At 36.7% G+C, this 22,350-nt stretch overlaps 1 protein-coding gene across 1 annotated transcript in view; it reads left to right on the plus strand.

Annotated features, from left to right (window-relative positions):
* DNER (delta/notch like EGF repeat containing) overlaps positions 1–22,350 on the plus strand; it is a 106,978-nt gene that overhangs the window by 18,800 nt on the left and 65,828 nt on the right. Inside the window, exon 2 of the mRNA XM_042820887.1 lies at positions 21,427–21,723. Coding sequence (XP_042676821.1) covers positions 21,427–21,723 — 297 coding nt within the window. The remainder of the gene's footprint in view (positions 1–21,426; positions 21,724–22,350) is intronic.

Below are 22,350 nucleotides of genomic sequence, written 5' to 3' on the forward strand. Positions count from 1 at the left end.
TACGACTTCTTTGTTGCCACTAAGAATGTGAGATATTGGGTTGCACTACACAATTTGAGATAGTGCTAGTCAATGAATGCCATCGACCATGCCAGATTCTAATGTCCTTTATCAGTAAAATAACTGTTTTAGCTTGCACATCTTTCACTTAGATTGCTTTTGACCCAACACCTGCAGTATATTTGCCATACATACATACATATATATACACATATATATGAAAAGACTTTTCTGAGTGAAAACTGGTCTTTCTGATTTCAAAACCCAGTGTTAATGTTTTCTGAGCTCTTAAGTGTGCTTTTCTGTCTTGATGTCTAATTAAAGACTAAACTTTTGCATAATTGGCAAACTATTGCTTACTTCTTGACCCCCACCAAAAGCACATGTATTACTGCACTCTTTACACATTATCTTCATTAAATCTTTAAGCAATTTACATCTTGCATGTCTTCTGATGCTGCCACATTGAGGTAGTAAAGCTCCCAGTTTTATTGCAGTTCTGGCTGACTCTTGCAATCTTAATTGCTTCAGGTTTCTGGTAACAATGTGCTGTTCTTCTGTTTATCTATTTTCTTTCTGCTTTTGAGTGGGTATGCACAGTGTTCAATTTTAACATTCTCTAATAGTGCATCAAGTTTGACAGGCACAGTAGGTAATTAGATTGTAGCAAATGTTTTTCATAACTTCATAACAGTATATTTGCATATGAGTTGAGATCTTGCCAGTTATGTTAGACCCAATTGTTATATCATATTTCTAATTAAAAATTATAAAAAAAGAAATTCAATGAAGGTGTCTTTGTATATTGGGGAACATTTTCGGCTGTTTTGCCTACACATAATATTCAGTAGACAATGAATTCTCAATTATGCAGAGTAATATGAATAGACACAGGGAAATCTGGCATTATATTTATGTAGAAACTGAATCCAAATGTATGTCTGTCACCACTAGCATGTACTTTGCTTATTAAATTCTATATAGTTACCCTTAATTATTTGTAGTTAAAGAAAAAAATAAATCTCTCTACTTCTTCTTGCCAATGTGCTGGACAGCTTGATATTGAAAAGAAACTGTTTTAACTGAATAATGCCCTGTAGGTGATTTCTGCTTCTTGTGCAGTACTTTAATAGAGGGGAGTGTTGTTTCACATTGATCTCTGGATAGTTTCAATGGCGTACAGTTTTTTCATACTGTTAAAAAAGAATGACCATTATTTTGCATGTTATAACAGCAGCTGAAATGAAAAAGTTGTGAGAATCTGTAGAGAAAAAGTCTTTTATTGGTGTAATGCAAATGACAGAATTTTGATTCACGAAATTAAAAGTGGAGTTGATGTGGGATAGGACTGAAAACACCGCCAGAATTTACCTGTAAGATAAAATCTGCACAGGAAAATAAATATCAGTTTTCCAAAATCTTGACTTACCTTAATGCATTTATTTTCATTTTTATTGGTTCCAAAGGTGCATGCACATGTTAATATTTTTGAAATTGAATATAATAGCATCTTGTATAACATAGAGTGTTTTCTGAAACACTAAGTTCTTCTGTCTGGGAGGAGTTAACAGGCAATTTTGGAAGCTGCTAAGCTCATGGCCAGAGGCAGTTAAGTGCAGTGTTGCCTTGTTCTTGCTCACGGAGCATGCAGATTCTATTAGGAAAAGTGGGTCTTCAGTTACCTCTTCTATCATAGTATCAGGATTTGATTTCTCCCAGAAGTATTGGTTCATATATCAGGATCAACTAATTAATTGAATACTGGAAAGGCAAACTCAGAGTGATATTTACCAACCTTGGGTATTGGTGAGTACAGTTGTGGTTCTTATCACAAATAGTTGAAGAGCAGTAAGGGAGAAGTTATTTTTCAGCCCTAGGAACACTGAAATATAGGCCTTTTTATAGAAAGAACTAAATGTGACAGCAAAACCTTTCAACTTTTTCCCCAACTTGCATTAGTATTCGTCTCTGTTGTGCTTTCCATCAGCTAGCTGTCCATTCTGGACTGAATAGTTAAACACTTCTAAATGCAAATACAAAATTTATTTTAATCAGGTAAATTATATTGGCTGTATAGAAAAAGGTGTTTTTAACGTTTAGTTACTTTTCCACTTCATGTAGGCCGTATGAATGTCGTGCTTCAGACAATGCCCTTTTTTCCCTGCAGATATTTCATAGGTTATCTGAGGTAATTCTTTAGACATTTAGGCTCCAAATATAGAATGGCCACAATAGAATTCCAAATGAATGCTCTGAGTCTGTTCCTCCATGTTTTATTTAACAGCTTCTCAATTTAGCATCACGTTTTGGATTCCAGCTAGTTAAATTTTTATCAGACTTTAAGAAAATATCACATACTAAGCTCTTACGTTTAGACTTTCTTATGAAAGATATTCTTCTGCACAGTTGCTGAAAAGTGAAGTGTAATTTTTCTGAAGGTACCTCAGAAAAAACTTCTGAGCTATTGAAATGCTTCTCTTGGATGCAAATTCCCATCTAGGTAATGATAATAAGCTAAGGAAAGTTCATCCTTCTTGGGGCATGTAATATGAAGCAGACTGTATAAAGGATTCTCTGAAACACTCGTACTTGTGTTAAGAGCCGTTCAAGCTGGTTTATCTTGCAGAGAGGTGGAGTTTGCTTATCAGACTTGAGTCATTTAAGCTCACTGCAATAATCTGCCAAACAATAATCTGAATTTACAATGCTGGCATCAACCAAAACCATCATTTTGCTAATACTTCTCCAGCTTATAGAAATTCATATGTGTTATAGCATCTAGAAAATAGGCCACAAATGAGGATCCTGCTGTACTTGTAGAAAGAATGATTCCTGTGTGAGAACTATTCCAGTCTGTCAAAAAGAAAATGGGTGGTTTGACATGGAGATCTAACAGAACTTGCTCCATCACTAGTTAATCGTCAGGATGTAAAAAAAAAAACAGTTAAAAGCTTGGTTCATATGACATGGGCACAAGATATTTTGGACTGTGTGCGGAATGTATTGGGAAGCTGCCTGTCTCAGGGCCAACAGCTTCATTGCCCTACACACCCACTCTCTTGGCTTCGCCCAGCAATACCAGCAGAGGATTTTGAAGGTGAAAGCCGCCTTTTCTAGGTTTGTACAAAATTCCCATACAATGAGAATGACACATCTTTACAGTCATAATTTAACTTGAAATAACTATTTGAAAAACTGTTATAGAAGAATCCTTGGACACAGAATGTAGCAAAACCAATTTCTGCAACTTGGCATGACTTCTGAGTGTGGCCATTAACCAGACTCCGTGGGAACTGCACGTGTTCTGCTAAGCCAATGCCAATGGCCCATGGCTTCTGCAGAAGTGCTGTTTTCTGGTTCCTGTATTCTTACTTCTCAAATTCTATTTTTGCTGTTGCCAGAAAGCCAAGAGAATCGTACCTTTATTCCTCTCTGTCTGACATGTTCTTACATGGCCAGATGGAGTAGCCTTTTGCAGGTGCTTTCTCTGTGCTTTTTACCTCCCTACTTAAGTAAAACAAGACCTGGTTCCTAGATTTGTCACACACATTAATTCAAGGAATACATTGATACATTTCAGGCTTGCTAAGTAACTTTTTTCCTGACAAAGAAATAAAAAATGCAGGGTTCCAATCTACCTGCTTACTCTGCACTTTTTCTAAGCATAGCAGTCTGGTTGGTGGCTTATTACTAACATGCAAGGGTAAAAGTGAGGGTGTGTGTTAGAAGGAGGGTGTAACAGAGGCCTTCCACTGTCAGTCAGCATTATTTCCTGCTTGTTTTCTTTGTTGGAGAGGTTTGTCAAGAGATACTTTTTTAATAGACCAGCTCGTTAATATTTTATAAAGAAAAAAGAAAAAGAAAAAGAGAGAAGTAAAATCTAATTTGATATATTTTTTGTGAGGCACAAAAGCTTTGTTTTCAATATTCTGTGATGGCATGTAGGTAGATGACATTCATATTATGATATAAGGCATAAAGCAAAATACATGTCATGTTCTGGCTGAAGTTTGATGTTTTTAGGTTGTTGCTGTCACTGCTGTTTTGTTCTGAAACAGTGAACATATTCACCTATCCTAAAGTTATTTTTACTTTTAACTCCAATTATTGTCTTAGATATATTATTTAGAAGAAGTGGAAAAAGTATTAAGTAAGGAACGGATTTCATATGCTTCTAAAAGCTGGAGAAGTGATTCTTTATTACAGGTTAAAAAAAGGTCAGCAATTATAAGTAAGTCAATGGTAGCTAACAACACCACTTGTTTTACCTTTTGACTTACTGATGACCCCAGCTGTTTTGACATGGATGAGCTTTGTGATGGCTTCTGAATGGAAATGTGCGCATAGTCGCAGGCTTTGGTGTCAGATGTAGTCAGTTTGTATTGATGCCTGGGTAAGACAGCTTATATATGTAGGCACTTAAAATACTGGTAGGTAAACTGAGAAATTCTAGCAAATTCCTCACTGCTGTAGCTGATCTGCTGTAGCTACAGTTTGTAATATAAGTAGGTATGGTAACCTACAAAGGGATGTGCAACTCCGTCCTTCCTGTAGAGACATCTGTAGTGCAGTAAAAATTAAATATTCTGCTTAAACAAACTAACGCTGAAGGTCCATCCCTCAGTAGGAAAGCCACTCAACTGGATTTTGGTAAACTTAGTTTAAGTGTCTTGATTAGTTTATAATTAGCAACCTAAAAGAAATGTTAACAGTGGAGTGACAGAGACCTATTCCAGAATAACTGTCATGCTCACAGTCAGGACGTTTATGTAGAATACATGAGTTGGATTCCATCTTCAGTCTCAGGCTTTTCCAAGACAGTACATAATGAGATTCTGAGATTTTAAAGCTGCCTAGTTATTCTGCCTCATCCTTCAAAAGCTTGCTGCATCTTCATGGCACGAAGAGAAAAGTGTAAACCCACTTTTTTGCTGTAAATAAACAAATATTTATTCTATTCTTCAGTGTGTCTCAAAACTTGTGGACTGTGAGATTTACTTTTTGTTATTATTTAAACAAAAAAAGTAATTTGAATGTATTTTAAAATGAAATGCATTTTGGGAGCAAATAGACTTATCACTAAGAAAGTGCTGAGAAACTTAAGGCTGCATTTCCTTTAAATGAAAATTAAGGAATGTAAGGTTTATGTTTCAAGAACTGATATGATGAAGTAAAACTGTGCATTTTTTACAGTTACGTACAATACGACCATTGCATACGGTATAAATTTGTCAGTATTAAGTTGTATGATGAGCTGCAATTGGAGCTGTCTGGTAGGAACATTTCTGAACTTGTTCTTGAGTTACAGAAGCCTTTGTGTGAGAATGACACATCCCCAAATTAATAATAATTACCAAAACACACTCTAAGGTATTCTGTTGATATCAAAGGATTGTGAATGAAGTAAATTCCTGTTTAGTCGAACAAACGCTTTCATGAAATGTGATGTTTTCCCATTTAATCAAGGTGGGAAGGCAGGTAGAATTTAATAACAGGGCAAAAGATGCTGGAACAAAGAATGGAGCAGGTACGGCATGAGTCCCACTTGAAACAGTTATCTTTAAGGCACGTCTCAACTTGAGACTTGACCCTCTTATATGAAGATAAAGCCACACTTCTAGAATGTTCACTGTGTGAATATGAGAGCATTTTACAATGGGGTCTTAAATCACAGAAATTTGGTCTGTGCATTATAAACTTAGGCTGGAGAGGTCTTTTTTGAATGCCATGTATAAAGAGAAGATTTCTGTGTGTTGTGTCTAAGTAAAGGTAGTCTTGCCCAAGATTATTTATATATGTAGCTTATATTTTGAATAGTTCTTCTTTGAATTTTGCTTTTTCTCTTTTTTGAAAATGACCATAATTGTTCTTTTTCAATTTGCTTACTCTTAACACTTTCATTTCTCATGTACTTTTATGATGGCTATGCATGCTGGTGCCTGGCTTTTAATCTGTGGTAAATACTGATTATAAGAAAAAAATGAAGGGTGATGTTCTGTTCAGCTCAGTATTGCACTTGTTGGGGCAAAGGTTAATGGTTTTAAATTGAAAAAAGTCAGATTTAGATTAGACATTAAGCAGAAGCTCTTTCCTAAGAGTGTGGTGAGGCACAAAGCTGTGGGTGCCCCATTTCTGGAGGCATTCAAGGCCAGGTTGGATGGGGCCCTGGGCAGCCTGAGCTGGTGGGGGCAGCCTGCCCAGGGCAGGGGTTGGGACTGGATGGGCTTTAAGGTCCCTTCCAGCCCAAGCCATTCTGTGGCTGTGAGTCTGTGCTCATTCTGTAATTCACTGCAGCAATCAGATAATCTGTACCATTAGCAAAGAAGTATGTGAACTGATAGACTTCAAATGAACATTTCAGTGGTTCTGGGATTTAATAGATGCTTTGACTTTTTTTTTTTTTTTTTTAACAATTTTGGTGAGTATGTCGTTGTAATTATAGAATGTGAAATTTCCTATATCTGGGAGGAGTTTCTTGCACTGTGAGATTATGTATATACTGCTACCTGCTATGGGATGTAACTTATTCTTGGTTCTGTTGCTGTAAGCTTCTATGTGTGTACCAATTATCTGCCTCTGTTCACAGAGGCAGAGAAGCATTTAGACTACCATATTTAAAAAAATAAACTAGACAATCTGATAAAATCTGCTGTTTGAACACCATGCTTGTGTATGTATGAATTAAGACAATGAATTTAAACAAAATTATAATCCAGAATTTATTATTCTATGATACAGATTCATGGAAGAAAGGCTTTAGTTGCTAAATCAACAGAACTTCTGCTACTTAGTTATGCAGATGCTTGCATATTAAGAGTGTGTATGTCACGTATTGCCTCTGCTGAAATGTGTCAATCTTTATTTCTTGAAGACTATAGACTCTGCTATCTTACCATATCATTAGTTATCTTACTACTTGCTTAACAAATGGCTTATTCTGTTTTAGTGCTTGGTTGCTTTTTTGTTTGTTTGTTTCTTGTTTATTTTTAAACAAGTACTTAATTAGCAAGTTTAGTTCATTTTTTCATTAATATAAATGCACTTGTTACTACTTGGAATGGAATTTTTAAGCAGAAGTAAAGCATTTGTTAGGTAGACTGATCTAGTTTGGAAATCCAGACAAGCTCATAGGGACATCTAATAGTAATCACTGACATAAGAAATTGCATACTTCTCCTCCAAAGTAACCTGATGAGCAATATGATAAAGAAAAATATGTGAAGAAAAGGTTGCAGAACGGGGGCTTACAGCATCAGGGTAAAAAAAACATTCAGTGCGCTGGATTTGCCGATGTGTGGTAACATAGCTTGGCTGTAGGAAGACTGATGAGGATGTAGAATGTGTTACTGGAATGGAAATATGAAAAGGTAATTTTGTTTTGGAAATATTTCTAAAATAAGCAGTACAGGCTAAATAGATGGAACAGATTTAGCAGTATGGTGGACTAATAAGAAAATGAAAAGGGAAGGGGAATAAACCCAATCCCAGTTCTGCGAGGTCATTGCAGTTTGTAATCTAATAAGAATTGGTGATGAAGAATAGTAATAAATCAGCAGGCAGAATTTCCTATATTAATGTAAAAGGACAAGAACAGTAGCTGTTGGGTATATCCTAAATTGTGAATATATTCTAATTTCTGCACTCCAGCATGTGTCTTTAGTTCCAAAGTAATTGTATTATGTGACAAGAAAATATAAGTGGTTTCCAGCATATGGAAAGTTATTTTAAAAGAAACAGGAATTGTTTTAGCAGATGGCTTGTCAAAAACTGCTTTGCTTTGCTTTTATTTTTCTGACTTTTGTCTGGGTGGACGAGAGAAAGGGATCCTGAAGAAATTTAAGATGGGTCACTGCTGTGCTTCAGTCTGCTTGAAATACCAGTTTCCAGCCTTTGGACATTTATAGTGAAGTATGCCTTTGTTTTCCATCCTGGTAGATGCCACAGTAAGGCATTTTGCAGACACCTGCAGCACTTCTTGCTGTAATACAACTGGGTTCAGGATAGAGAAGGTTTTGGTGCACAGCTGTGCAGTTAAGATACCCAGAATTTCTTTAGCTGCATTTCTGACATAAATAATACTGGCCAACTTCCCCAGATGACTAAAATAATCAGTTTGTGTTGTGGTGTTTTTTCTGTGCAATGAGGGACTATGTAAATAGTTCAGTACATGTTTTTATTAAACAAATCTCAGTGTGAGGAAGTCACAAATGAGGCAGTCTGAATTTTTTTTTCCTTTTAAGGTTTTCAGGGGCAACATTCCATGTCTTATCAAGATTCAAATCCTCTTTTAGATCATAAATTAAAATGAAATTACTAATTATTTCTTCCTTACTTGGCATTTTTGTGTGCAAGAAATTATTCCTGAATGTCTTTGTAAAATATGCAGTCTGTTCTAATAAAGGCTAATAAAAAAATAACAGGACTGTGACAAATCAAGCTGGCAGTACGCTGGCAAAGCTGTGTGACAAAGCTTATGCAAGAGCCACCTGCTTTTTTCTTACCTTTCAGTCTCTCACTTTTTCTAAATTCAAATCTGATCTACTAACCTAAAAAGACAAAGATCCCAGATTTTTTTTCTGCCTTGTAGGCTTCTCTTTACCTTATTCTTTTCAGGGCCAGCATGGCTGGCCAGATCTGAGCTAACATGTAACCCGACTTACATAGCCACTAAATTCCAGTAAACTGTCTTGGGCACTAGTTCATTCCTGCGAGGCTGTTCCTGAAATCAAACTAGTTTGATGTTCTGGCTAATTGTTATTTATCTTAGCTGACTGAAGCTGCCTTCCTCCTTGTGTTAGGTTTTCCAGTGATCCATCCCTTTGTTCCATTTGGTATGGCAAAAACTGATAGCGAGCGCAGTTTGATCTTGCTGAAAGCAATAATGAACAAAAAAGGTTTATCTGATTTCAGTGGAACTTAATGTTTCGTTTACCCGTTTTGTTGTTGCTGTCACATGAAGTCAGTGATGGCTGAGGAGCCCATATGTAGTCTTGTCTGTCTCCACCCCTGAACCATTTGACAAATTCAGGCCTATTTCTTCTAAGGATGAATACCATGAAGGTTTAGTATGTGTCTGGGTGTCATAATCTCATAGTATTTTTCTTTTGATTTTATTTTAAAGACCATTAAACATATTTTCTTCCTGTTTTTTTAAATTTTTCGTTCTTTTTTTTTTCTGTTTACTCCTCTCCCATATGTGGTCCTGGGATTTCAGGAAGTACTGATAGAGCACACATGTGAATAACAGAAATTGACTTGAGTTTCTCATAATCAAATGCAGGAAACTTACGATAATGAATTGGTTACTGCCAAGAAGTACTGATCTTTCCAGATGAGCTCGTAATTAAGCAGCAGATCATTTGAGAAAGAAAATATTACATGAATCTGCTAAACTATCAAAAGTTGTAAAGGGGCTGCTTTTTCTTCAGCCATTTTTGGAGAGGAACATAGGTTTTACAAGTCTAAATAGAGTAAGAAGGCTTCAGGACTGTCTGTAACTCAATACACCTCTTGTAGTCTATGCAATAAAACAGGAATTTTGCTCACATGCTGCTGTTTCTCAATGAACTGTACTAATTTTCTGTTACATTCATCTTGTGAAAAGAGTGTATGAATTCTTAGTGCCTGAGTGTTAATTGACTTCATTATTGGAGACAAACGATGATTGAAGTTTTGATTGGGTAACAAAAATAAAAGAAAAAAATAGGAGGGCTGAAAAATCTGTAGTCTTCAAGGATATCATTAGAGTAAGTGTTCCATGATGGCTCTGCAACCGTAACATACTTCAGCTTTTGTAGAGACTGTGTAGACACTGGAACAAGTAGTGATAGCGGAGTGCTGGAGAGTTCCACAAGAAAGCCTTTTGGAAGCCCAGGGACAGAGACTCAATTATTGTAAGGGCATTTCTGCTGTAAACAGGAGATCTCAATAGCTCTAAAAATTCATTCTGCTCTGTGCCCAGCAATAGATGGATTTTTGTATTTCTCCTGCATGTTAACCTTGTAAGTAGAAGCAATAATATATATGCTTTACATGCATAAGTAGCATTTTTGGCTTCAGCTGGTTTAAAATCGAACATTTTTCTCTGCATTAGTGAAGTGTCCATCTTTATTTCTTCAATCTAATGTTTCAGAAAGCAATATTTTTGATATAATTTCTTTCTAGCTTTTTGTTGTTAATGTTAACAGTTCACATTCTGCGAGTATCTTGCAGCTGAATGCTTCAAGGACATGGCTTACAGTGGAGATTTCTGGTTGAAGATATGGAAAACATTATTTAGTGCCGACTCATTTTTTAATGTTTTCATATTACTAGGTAAAATCACACAATAACAATTGAATTATTCGATACTAAGAATATTAACATAAAAATAAAATAAAAATAGACATAAAATATTTGTATTTATATTAAAAAAAATTCTTCTGTCATTGCAATTCAAATCTATTTCTTTGCACTAAAAGTTCTAGCACAAGCCATGTTTCTCCTTCTTTATCATCTCTAAGTCTGTCTTGTTGCAGTAAAGAACCCTGAACCCATGATTCATCTTTAATGTTAGAAAATCAGACTGATTCTATGACTAGATATTTTGATTAATGTTATACTTCTTTCTTCTGTGTTGTCAAAAAATATTGCTCCTGATCAACTACTCTTTTGTTCTTCTCCTGCAATCATTATTTCTTTCCTGTTTCAGAGTTGTCCCACTTCCACCCTCTGAAATGTCTTTTGAGAAATAAGGAATTACCAGATGAAAGAACTTTTTTTTATCAACATAGTATTTTTAAAAATCTTATATCTCATAAAAATATTTTCAGTGTCTTTAATTCAAAGAGATTTTCTGCAAGGCAAAAGGCAAGTATATTAAAAACAGGAGAAGAGTTTTGCTACGATTATCAGTTAATCACTTCATGATTTTCAAATTTTATGACTTTAGTGGAATTCTTGAAAGAACAAGAGCAAATCCAAAACTATTACTGGGCATAAGGAAGCAAAACAGGAGGAAAGAAAAAACTACATTCGTGACTTTTTGGTGGTTTTTTTTGGCCATATTTTCATCATCCTTTAAATTACTCATTAAGACTACTTAAAACTATTTTTGAAACAACTAATATTCCCAGATCAGGGGCAAGTGAAAAACAGCAACCAACAGCCATAATGAGGTTATGCTGTTGTTTGCCATTTTGCAGATACAGCAGTAAGAATCTTTTCCTACCCCAATGTACTTTCTGTCCTCAGAAGGAATAGCTGTTGTGTTGTGTCTTAAAATATCATGTAACCTGACACAATAAGATATGTAGGATATGGCACAGCAGGGATTTAATGAACCTTTTTTTTTTGTCCATTTCTGAAACCTCTTACATGGCACACCCGTAAGAGAGGTTTAAAATTGCTACATTTCTTTTCCTGTTTTCTCTTTCTTTTTTTAAATGTATTTGGTCTTAGTATGCATGTATTTACTGAAGGTCATGGACACAGTACTGTGGCAAGATGTTCATCTGTAGTTTTCAGTATTTTTCAAGAATATTTAGCTTTTTCAAAAGATTCTATCTCATGCTGTGATGTAAATTCACACATTTACAAATGGAATTGTGTTGAGTTTGGTGGGCCTTTGGAGATGCACTATTGTGCAAAATGCCCTATACTGCTTTGCTATTTGTAGACTCCTTGCTTTCTGTTCACTTGTTTCCTAAATCACCTGCTTTCAATTTGATTACAGTTGGTAATGCAGCATTTTTAATACTGTCACGAAGACATCAGAGCGGAGCCTTGAGAGTGACAGTATGCTAGTGCTTCAGTGCGTGTGACTGGGAGGCAATAGGCTGGCTGATAACTGCAGGGACAAACTAATTCTTTCATGGCAGCAGGGAACATTCACTTTAATCCTTGTAGCTATTGTCTAAGGAGGCAAAGGCTTCAACCCCTAAGTGCCTGATAATTTGAATAGCCACAAAAGTTTCTCTTTATGTTTGAAATGATATCAAGAGCTGCTGTACATGACTTGCTGTCCATTATCACAAATTGCCTTAGAAGACTATGTTTGGTTTGCCACCAAAACTGAGCATTTTTGCTACAAGCATTAATGAAATCTTGCTAAAAGTACAAGAATAAAACAAAAACCATGGAAAACCTTATTAAAAATGCAAGCAAGCATGCAGGACTGTAATAAAAGACTGTTCAAGCTATCTGCAGGAAATCGAATTCTGGTGCTATTGCCTTTGTAGTAAATATCAAGCTTCCTAGCATGATCACGATAAGATTGTAAATCCTTACCCTCTTAAGCAAAGGAAGATGCGACTATAGTACTTAATATTCTGACGGGGAAGAGCCCTTTCATTTGTGCCCCTTCATCCAGAGGGGGCACAAATCCTTTCCAGCGTTCATTAATATTGTAATGTGTTTGATAACAGCGACAATCTTCTAGGGCAGATTTAAAATGATAGATGATGAGGTTGTTTGCTGGGCAGTGCTTTACTGAAATTCATCCCACCTTTTCTACACGCATCTTTCAGCATGCTGAACAATGAGTATAAACGGCATCCTGGAGACACCAGTCGGAAGATCTTATGACAAACAACTTTCTGCTTGTTATCTCTGATGCGGCTGAGAGAAAAAAAATCAGTAAGCATACAGAGGAATAATTCTGCTCTTTGTAATGACAGGTTCCCTGCAACTGTGGGAGACGAGATTGGATCTGCTGTTCTAGAAGGGTGGGCTAAATACAAAATTTTAATTCCTTCCACCAGAGATTTTTGAGGTAGTTTCAGTCTCTGTGATAAGAAGATTCAAACTGGAGTCATCTGTGCTAAAGAAATGGAAAGTCCGTATTTATGAAGTAGACACATGAGACTGATCTAGAGGATGAAATTACAAGAATATAATCAAAACTTCTCATTAGAAAGATTGTGTTAGTATTAACTAGAAAGATAAAGCCCTTAACAGCAGTAACTCTGTGTGTTACGTAAGTCATCATCAAGTTTATTTCTAATAATAATTTTAGAAGGACTTTGGGATCACAAGATAATTTGATTTTTAAAAATATCCCCAAAAGGGTGTTCTACTGGCTTCAGTAGTGACAAAAGGAAAGAGTTTGGGCAAAAGAGCTATTTCAACTGGGGTTAAAGGAAGCACTGCCCCTAGCCACTGTATACAGAGACCTATTTTATGCATCTGAAGATTGTCTTATTCAGAAGGTGCAGGCATATGCTGCTGCTGTCATCTCTTAACAAGTTACTGTGTGTTAGCTGCCAGGAAGCAACTGAGTTCACTCAGCCTGTCACAGAATGTGAGATAAAATGTTGTAGTTCAAACTGCTTTCACAGAGCAAGAATCACAGGGCCAAGAGCGAGTGAGGATGGGGATGGGTGCCAATGTGACTGAGTGATGGTAAGCAAGCACAGAGAGGTGGAAAAATTTTGTGCTCTTACCCCTGCTCCCACTGTCATTCGTATATTGAATCCCATTACTTTTGCAGTAAAATGATAAATTTTTCAGGAATCAGGGACTGAATGTTGTCTTGAAACTCTTTGGACATTGTTCTTTATGTGCTGACAGGTGCTTTGGTTATGAGATACAGACACTGACTTTTCTACATTGTCTCTGACCCTATTTATAAAAACAAAACAGGAGACTACATACCTGTACTTTACATTTCTGCCAGCATTACCTAACTGAAAGCAGTAACATTGGTTGTAATGCTGTTATTTGAAATGCTCCTCTATCTGACCAGGTATATAAACATTTTCTGTTGCCAAATGTCTCAGGTGGTAAAATGTCTTCTTTTTGATGTATTGCAGCTTCAAATTATTATTACTTTTCACACTCCCCAGATTTTGTTTGTTCATACTCGCTTTGGAAAGTATGGCATCAATGAAATGCTGATCATGTCACACCTCTTTAATTACTCTGCCTACTTATTATCTTTTCTTCTTTCCACAGCCTCTTATGGGCAAAAGCTAGCAGAGTAGGCCATTGTCACATCCATTGAGTTTTTCAGGATTCTATGTACTGTGCATTAACTTCACAGCTTTAGTGCATGACTGTTACTGGCTCTTGTTGCTTTTGTGAGAACTGTGTGCCTATTTTTTGCCTTAACTTATCTGTAAATATCTGAAGCCTCAGGTGTCTAGATCAAGAAATGCCTTTAGCATTTGAACTAATGAACTATTACTTAATATGTATTTGTGTCTTGAGATTGGCTGATGTGTTCTCATTTTTCTGTGGCTTCAACTGTAGTTGTTACTGTTGTTCTTTGTAAGGGCACTTTGTCTTGTAGCTCTCTTGCTGTATATTTAAGTGTGAGCATATGCTGCGATCTTTGCAGCAGTTAGGGCACTTAAAAAGACCCAATTTTCCATCTGGTTACTAGTTTATACAATGCCTGTAAATGAAGCTTCGTTATTTTTGAGGTCATAGAATGGCTTCGGTTGGAAGGCTCCTCAGAGATCACCTAGTTCCCACTCCCTTGTTGCAGGCAGGATTGCTGACCTCTAGATCCAGGCACCAGCTCCGGCTGCCTAAGGCTCCATCCGTCCTTGCCCTGAGCACTTCCAGGGATGGGGCACCCGCAGCCCTCTGTACAGCCTGTGCCAGTACCTCACCACTCTCTCAGTGAAAAAACTTTCTCCTGATATCTAACCTACTTCTCCCTTCCTTTAGTAAAAAGCCATTCCCCCTTGTCCTGTCACTATCTACTACTGTAAACCAAATCTGGCTTGAACTTCTTGCTGGGGTCAGAGCTCTTAGGGAGAGACAAACTGTAGGTTCTGTAAAGGGTTGTGTACCTGAATAGAGGTTGTAGTATGCTCTTGTTTTTAAAACAGAAAAATATTTAGGATTTCAAGTTCTTTCAGCAGATTGCTCGTGAATTTCTCTTTCATAAAAATATTGGAAGTTTATTTCTCCTATGATAGCACCAATCTCATCATAACTGTATTTGTTGCAGAACCTTAAGATATTGAAGTAACATTATTAACCTTGACTTAGGCAATGACCCATATGTTTAACCTCAAAGTTAAGTTAATTTGAATTGGTAAGTATTTTGTATAATTTTTTTTTTTAAATCTTTGCATATAGATTGGAATATTAGCTATTTTTTAAATAAAATAGTACTTGTGATTTTTCAAGATCAGTTAATAAATTCTCCAATAATATAAGGAGTTCATATTTTAGGAATGGCATATAATGAATTTCAGTTACTCATGAGTGAATAACGTATTTGAAACTAACAGAAGGTTCATTTGAGAAGTAAAAATGTTACGAATTTTCTTATCATTGCTTATCATAATTTCTCATCATATTTTGTGCACCCCACTGTTGTTCAAGAAAAAATACTTCTAAAAAGGGAAAACAGTATTATGAATGAAGACACTATTGACAATTCTTTCACTGTGTGATGTTTTCATAATGAAATAATAGCATAAACAGACTAATGTGATGTGTTTCTGTAACGCAGTTAATGCATTCTGTTCAGAACTACCCATCAGTTTTACCACCGGTAATGTGAGAGCCACTGACATCCTGTTTAACAATTATCCTGTAGGTTGCCAACTCCTACTGAGGGTAAAATGAGATGATGCTGAGGCAAAAAACCTCACTGCTAATCTCCACAGATCTATATTTATTTATATAATTTCTGATAGATAGTTGACCTATCTTATTTTCAGGGTGAATATTTTGACTTCATTTTGTTTATAAAAAACGTCTCTGCCAAGTATGGAAATTGAAGAAAAACTGTAAGTTGGTTTAGCTTGTGTGCTGGAAATGTAATATTCTATCTATTCTATCGACACAAATAGCAAACAATTTGAATGGCCGTTCCCAGCAGGATAGAGGAGTATATATATATATATATGTGTATATGTATGTATATGTATACATATATATATATGTATACTTTATATGTATATAAATATTAAAAATAATCTGCTGAGAAGAGCTGAGGAAGAACTACAAGGTGCTTCTCAATAATTATTTATGTGCATGCTCACATCTGGCAGTACTCTGTGCTTAGTGGGAAGTAGATATTTTCCTTTTGTTGAGGCAGAGGGAAAGTGATCACAATTTATTCTGTGGTTATTTGAATATGCCTGAGGACAGGTAAAGCAAAGCAGCTGATGTATGCTAACTTACCATGCAAGGGTAAGTTACCCATTTGCTGGTTCTCTGTTTTTAAAATCTATCTTGCTGGTTAAAATTTGCCTTGTTATGTTTGCTAGTTTTTCAAATAGATTTAGGCAGCCATACTTTTGGTGTCAATTAAACAGGCAATCTCTGTAGGCATCTTTGCTGCTTCACTGAAGAAAATGTTTTCTACCCATTTATTATATTCTCTGGCAGTTTCATTACTCTGGATATTCAAAACTCATAGAATGAGAATGGCAGCTTGGAAGCAATCCAAAGTGCTTGCAGTTAACAGAGGTTCAAAGAATCATGTTCTAAATTATCCGATAAAGGTTTCTCTTGTTATTGCACTTACTGATGCCTTTCCTGGTGGGTTGGGGCATTGAGTGGAACCACTAAAGGAAATCAGTAAATGTTTACTTCTCGAAAGACGTGACCTATGTTGTCATTTTGGTGGGGTACTGTTCTTGGCATGAGCCTTCTAGAGCTTGACTCATTTGCCCTCTATGTTGCAGCTTCTTGTTTCTAATGTAGTTGCTACATCTGTGTTTTATGCAATACATAAGTTTTTTTTTTTTGCTCAAATTATGTGCAGGATGGGGAATAAAGCCCTGATTGTTGTGGCTTCCAAGGACTGCACTTTCTATATCTTTGTGGCCTCCCTGTTCTCAAAGGGGAGGATAGTCAGGGCTCACCCAGGTGCAATTCATAGTCAATAGCCATTTTCTAGTTAGAAATAACGCTGTGTAGACACTTTTTTCCCTCTAATTTGGCAAACTGTGACATTCTGATTCCTATGTGGACTTGGTGTGTATGATCAGGTGCAAGTGATCACCACACCGTGTGGGAGAGTTTCACCATATCATGGCACTTCAGTTTTCCATGTGTGGCAGAACAGTTACTACATTTTAAGTATCAGTAGTATCCTTAAACATATGTAAAAGGGATTGGAGGTAGATTTTTGGGAATGCTTAAGGTTGAGAAGCCTGTGTACACCAAGATCCTGACATTGTTTAGTGTTTACATTCAGAAGAGACAGTCTCATTCATTTTAATTCTCATAATCCTAGTGCATCAGTGATTCTTTTATTGCTTTATTTTATTTTTTTTTAATTACTGTATTTATTTTTTATTATTTTTTAATTTATTTCTGTTTGGTCACAGTTGGAAAATTAAACTGCTGTTCAGCTTGTTTTTCTGGGCACTTTGTTTAGATGACATGTAGTATTTATGCACGCAATACCAATAGGATTTTGCAGTCTTTTAAGGATTAGAAAAGAACAGGTAAGTTAGAAATGTTTGCTAACTTTGGGGACTTATAGTTGGGTAATCTTCTGAATGCTGCTATTTGTCTGAGCGCAGAAGTGTTCGGAAGAAACCAAACAGAAGAGAAAGAAAGAAAAACAAAGAAACTAACATGAAGCCCATAGGTGACAGGCTTAGCCTTGCTGTATTGAGATTTATTGCATTCTTTTATTTACTTGTATTCATTCCTGCTTGAGAGTTCCTGTCTGTGGAGTGTTCCTATCCTTCTGTGCTTCACATTCTGAAAAAAATTGTTCTATCCAGATAACACAAGTGATGAGAGGAAAGAAATATTATCTCAATTTTACAGTTAGAAAAGAGACAGGGAGCTTTTTTTTATTTAATAAGACAGAGAAAAGGAAAAGAAATCTGACTGTTCTCAGGTTGCGTTGGATGTTTCTGGGAACCAGAAATTGAACCAGAATTTTTACTTGAGTCATATCACAAAAAATATTTCCTTAAAATAAAATACATTTATTTGCTTAATACACTCATTCCAATGCTTCTTCCTTTGCTTTTTCCTTCCAACGCTCTTCTCTTTGGAGGAGCTGATTTATTTTTTTGTTGTTGTCTCAGTCTTCTTCTTTTTGTCTTTCATTTCCTAATTCATGTAAATGTTGAGCGTGTGATAGAATGGAATTTAAAACTTCAGTGGATTGAAGGTCTGAATCAGTCTACATTTAAATCACAGGGTGAAGATAACTAAGCCATTCTTCTGAAGAGATTACATTGCTAGATAATCTTTATTTTCATTGCTATGTAGAAGATCTGAATCTGTTTCCATTTTCTTTTCATAAATGGACATGTATGCAAACATTTTATATTTCAGTTGTGCTTTAAAAAAAACTGTTTCAAAATTTTTCATTTTTATTGTATCTCAAACAAACATTATCTTAAGGCTGTAGATTTTGATTTTTTTCTTTCTATTGTACTCAAAAGCTTATAACTTTTAATGTACAGTGCGTGGCTTGAACTTGAGGCATCTGATCATTTTTCAGTGCCGGTGATGTAGGATGGAGGTTATACAGGGTGGATCTTCCCATGATCTCTACCTGGTGTTCTGCTTCTGTATTAGGGCATTTCTTCAGCAACAGAGATGCCAGTTTATTCTACTGATATAAATCTCTCCTAAGATGTTTTTTACCTGAATGCATGCAAACTGAAGCATTTAGTCTAAATCCCAACCAGCTGAATTCAATTTACGTATTTGAAAACTGCAGCTTTCATCCTGTAACTGGAAACTATCTCAGGAAGTCAAAGCTGGAGGCTTTTGGACTCTGCTGACTTTTAAAATCCTACCATTGTTTTGAAGGCATGAGGTGCTACTGACAAGTGTGAAATGGCAGCCTGTTACATTGCTGTGGCAGCTTGGCTTTGTTAACAGATTAGCAGTCAGTGCATAGAATAGATTTGAACAATTAGCTGAATCCTTAATTAATGGCAGGACTTTGTTTTTTCCATATTTTATTGAAGCCAAGCAGGAAGATTGTATAGTGTTGTCTGTGATGGCAGGAAGTGAAATTAAAAAGAGAGTCAAGAATTAGTTTTGTGCTAACACATCTAAGAGGAGAGTTGCAGGTGGGAGAAAGACTTTGCATAGTGTTCAGCAGCTCATTTTGGCCTTCTTTACCTTGAAACAATTTTTTCTTCAGCAGTCTTAATAGGAAAGTGTTGTGAAAATTTCTGCTGCTTGGAAGCGAGAGCAAGCTTAAAATATAGCTGATGAACTGTACAACAGAACTGGGTTTTATTCCTTCCTGAAATCCTTTTCCCCTTTCCTTCTTTTCTGTCATATATAGCTATGATTTTGCTGATCGAGAAGGTGTTCTCTAAGAATTTACTTATTCTGTTGATTTGAAGGAGAAAGAAGCTTTAAGGAGATAAGCCAACCTGGTCATAAAAATCCACACTTTGATTCTTGATCTTGTGGCAGCTTGGCCTTGTTAACAGATTAGCAGTCAGTGCGTAGAACAGATTTGAGCAATGAGCTGAATTCCTAATTAATGGCTGGACTTTGCTCTTTCCATGTTTTATTGAAGCCAAGCAGGAAGATGGTATTGGTTCTTGATATGTGAAGTATATATAAATTCAATATACACTTTGTTTTTAAAAGTGAAGAAGAGTCAGAGCTTGTGCCTGATGTCTAGTGCATCACCTAATATGTATGAGATGTGTCTCCCCATGCAAAGTAAATAACATCCATAGCTACAACTGAATGTCAAGATAAATGAGCATACTGTATATTTTAAACAGTATTTAGATATATTAGATATATTTAGATTTTCTTGTGTGGCCTCTAACTCTTCTGCGTCAGTCAGCAAAAAATCTGACATAATTAACTGTTTCCAAAATTGACATTCATAATAATGCTTCCTCTGCTGTTCAAAAGATATTACAGAGGCTAGAATACACAAAAATTCCATTAAAAGGAAAAGTTCCAGCCAAGGTCATGAAAAGCACAGTGTTGGAAAAGGAAGAGTTAATATTAGGATTTGGTGCCCCTGGTACCAAGGCTTTGAACAGATGGGAAGGGAAAATTCCAAGTGTAGACCCAGTAATTACTTTGTCCCCAAAGATTCTGAAATTATGGACTTTAAGTGCCTGATATGTTTTGCTAATAGTGAAGTTACTCCTGGTTATTTCTAGAGCGATGGCAATTATAGCATTAAAGATATATACAGCTTATGTAATTCTTATTTATTATTAAACATTTGTTAAAACTATCGTTAACTGTGATGCTGTAGTGAGAAATAACATAAGAAGCAGCATTGCTTAATCAGGGAAAGAGTGGAATATTGTGCAGGATATTGGCTAGCTTTGGGAGCTGGGACACTTGGTTGAAATTTGCATGTTGAGACAAATGATGTCCGTTTGCAGTGGTGGATTGATGATCACTGTGAGGACAAATCAAGGGAACTGCCTGTCGGTATTAGTTGCTGAAGTGATGACAGTGAGTCAGCAGTGTGATGTAGCTCTGACTAAGGCAGAAATTTCATAGGTGCTGTCGGGAGGCTATTTCCAGGGTAAACAAAAACACTGATGTGTTGGCAAAAAGCAGTGCTAAATGAGTGTGCGCTGTGAGGGTGACCACAAATGGAGGGTCTGTCCTGCCCCAGGAGGCTGGGCTCATCAGGTGGAACTTGGGAGTGGTCTGTAGATGTGCTCTGTGAGTTGTAGAGGCAAGAACCAGCGTGGAGGAGTGAAGAGGCATATAGCCTTCAAGTCAATGATGACCTAAGAAATGGAGTACAAGCTAGCGGTGGATATATCTAAGGCTGGAGTCAGAGCAGAGTAGGCGAGTGTAGAGCAGGATTTTTCTCACATCGCTGAGCTCTGTCTTGTTCTAATCTACTACAAATGCTGCCTTAAAAAGAAGCTTCCCCCCAGTAGTTCCTGTTACAAAGCTTTCAGCACCAGAATGAGTTAGATTCTGAAACTGCTACCCGCTAAATGAAGTACAGGCAAAAGGCCCCGCTGTTGTAAAATTGAATTTATGTCCACAAATAGGATTACATGATGTACTTTGCTCTGACAATGCACAGCTACTTCCTGACACGGTGACCTGTGTGAGCTCTGTGTCCTATTTCCACTGCTGTTGCTGCTTCACATTTGTAGGTTTTGGTGTTTTCCCTGGTCAGATTACTCCAAAGTAATCTTTGGAGTTACAGATCCAAATCTTTGGATTTACAATTTCCAATCTTTGGAATTACAGATTGTGAGTGGTAGCCATGCTCCTACTTCATGTTTGTCATGTTGCTTGGATGTGTTAACAGTGAGTTCTGCATGAGTATTCTGAGAGCAGCGATGAATATAGATCAGTTAATATTCTTCTTTAATCCTTTGAATTTACTTCCTTGAAGTTGTATCAAAGATGAGCTTGGTTATTATATATGCTTGGAAGGTAAATACAGAAGGGGGAAAGAATCTTGTTTTACAGTGTTTCTAAAGCTCATAAATAAATCCTTTATATGCAGTGATTGACCTACATGATGGTTTTTTTCCTCAGTTCATTTCAGACCCTTGTGCCAGCAACCCCTGTCACCATGGTAACTGCAGCAGCAGTGGGGATGGCTACCTCTGTGCCTGCAGTGATGGCTATGAAGGAGCAAACTGCGAGCTCTCTCGGCACAGCCCTCCACTCCCCGAGCAGGCAGAGGCATCATCTCCTCGACAAAGCAGGCCTGTCACCTCCACGCTGGAGCCTGAAGTCATTCTGCCTCACTCACGAGCAACAGTGACGCTACCTACGTGGCAGCCAAGGGCGGGACAGAAAGTTGTGGACCTGAAATGGGATGAAATCGAGGTGAGAATATTCTGTTTAAATAAAAGCACAGAGAAAATTGCCTCTAAGTGTTGTCATGGTTGGATTGTCACTTGTGCATGATGTCACGGCTCTCTGCATTAGTGAGCTGAAGATATGGTTTCTGCCCTGAGTTAATTTGATGGTAAAATTAAGCACACACAAAAAAGGTATTTATTAAAGGTAATGAGGTTAAGGGTGGCCTTTCACAAACACTGCATTGGGTATTTCTTCAAAATGAGAATGTTTCATTACAGTCATATATAAAGTAAATTTAGGGAAATCTATATATAAGTAGTTACAGGGCTGAACCCTATTTCAGTGAGAGTTCTGGTAGGCAATATCTGGAGAAACAAGCTTCATTTTTTGAAATACCTTTACCCATATCTATTTTACAGTAGAACATATCTCAGGCACTGATGGTGAAGACTGGAGAGAAAGCACTGAAGCAGGAACAAACAACGATCTGTTTTTATTAGTTTAAATGCAAAGTAATCTCTGCTTGGGTGCTTTCAATGTCCTGATCAATTAAGGGCACGTCCTTCCTGGTGCGCCTGCCTTGCCTCGTGTGTGTTCCTCAATCTGTGATCTGGTATTGTATAAGCATTTCTGCCTGGTTTGTGTTTCAGG

The sequence above is a fragment of the Centrocercus urophasianus genome, unplaced genomic scaffold (assembly GCF_019232065.1).
Source record: "Centrocercus urophasianus isolate 14NV4802_14NV808 unplaced genomic scaffold, USGS_Curo_1.0 seq_19, whole genome shotgun sequence".
Lineage (NCBI taxonomy): Eukaryota > Metazoa > Chordata > Aves > Galliformes > Phasianidae > Centrocercus > Centrocercus urophasianus.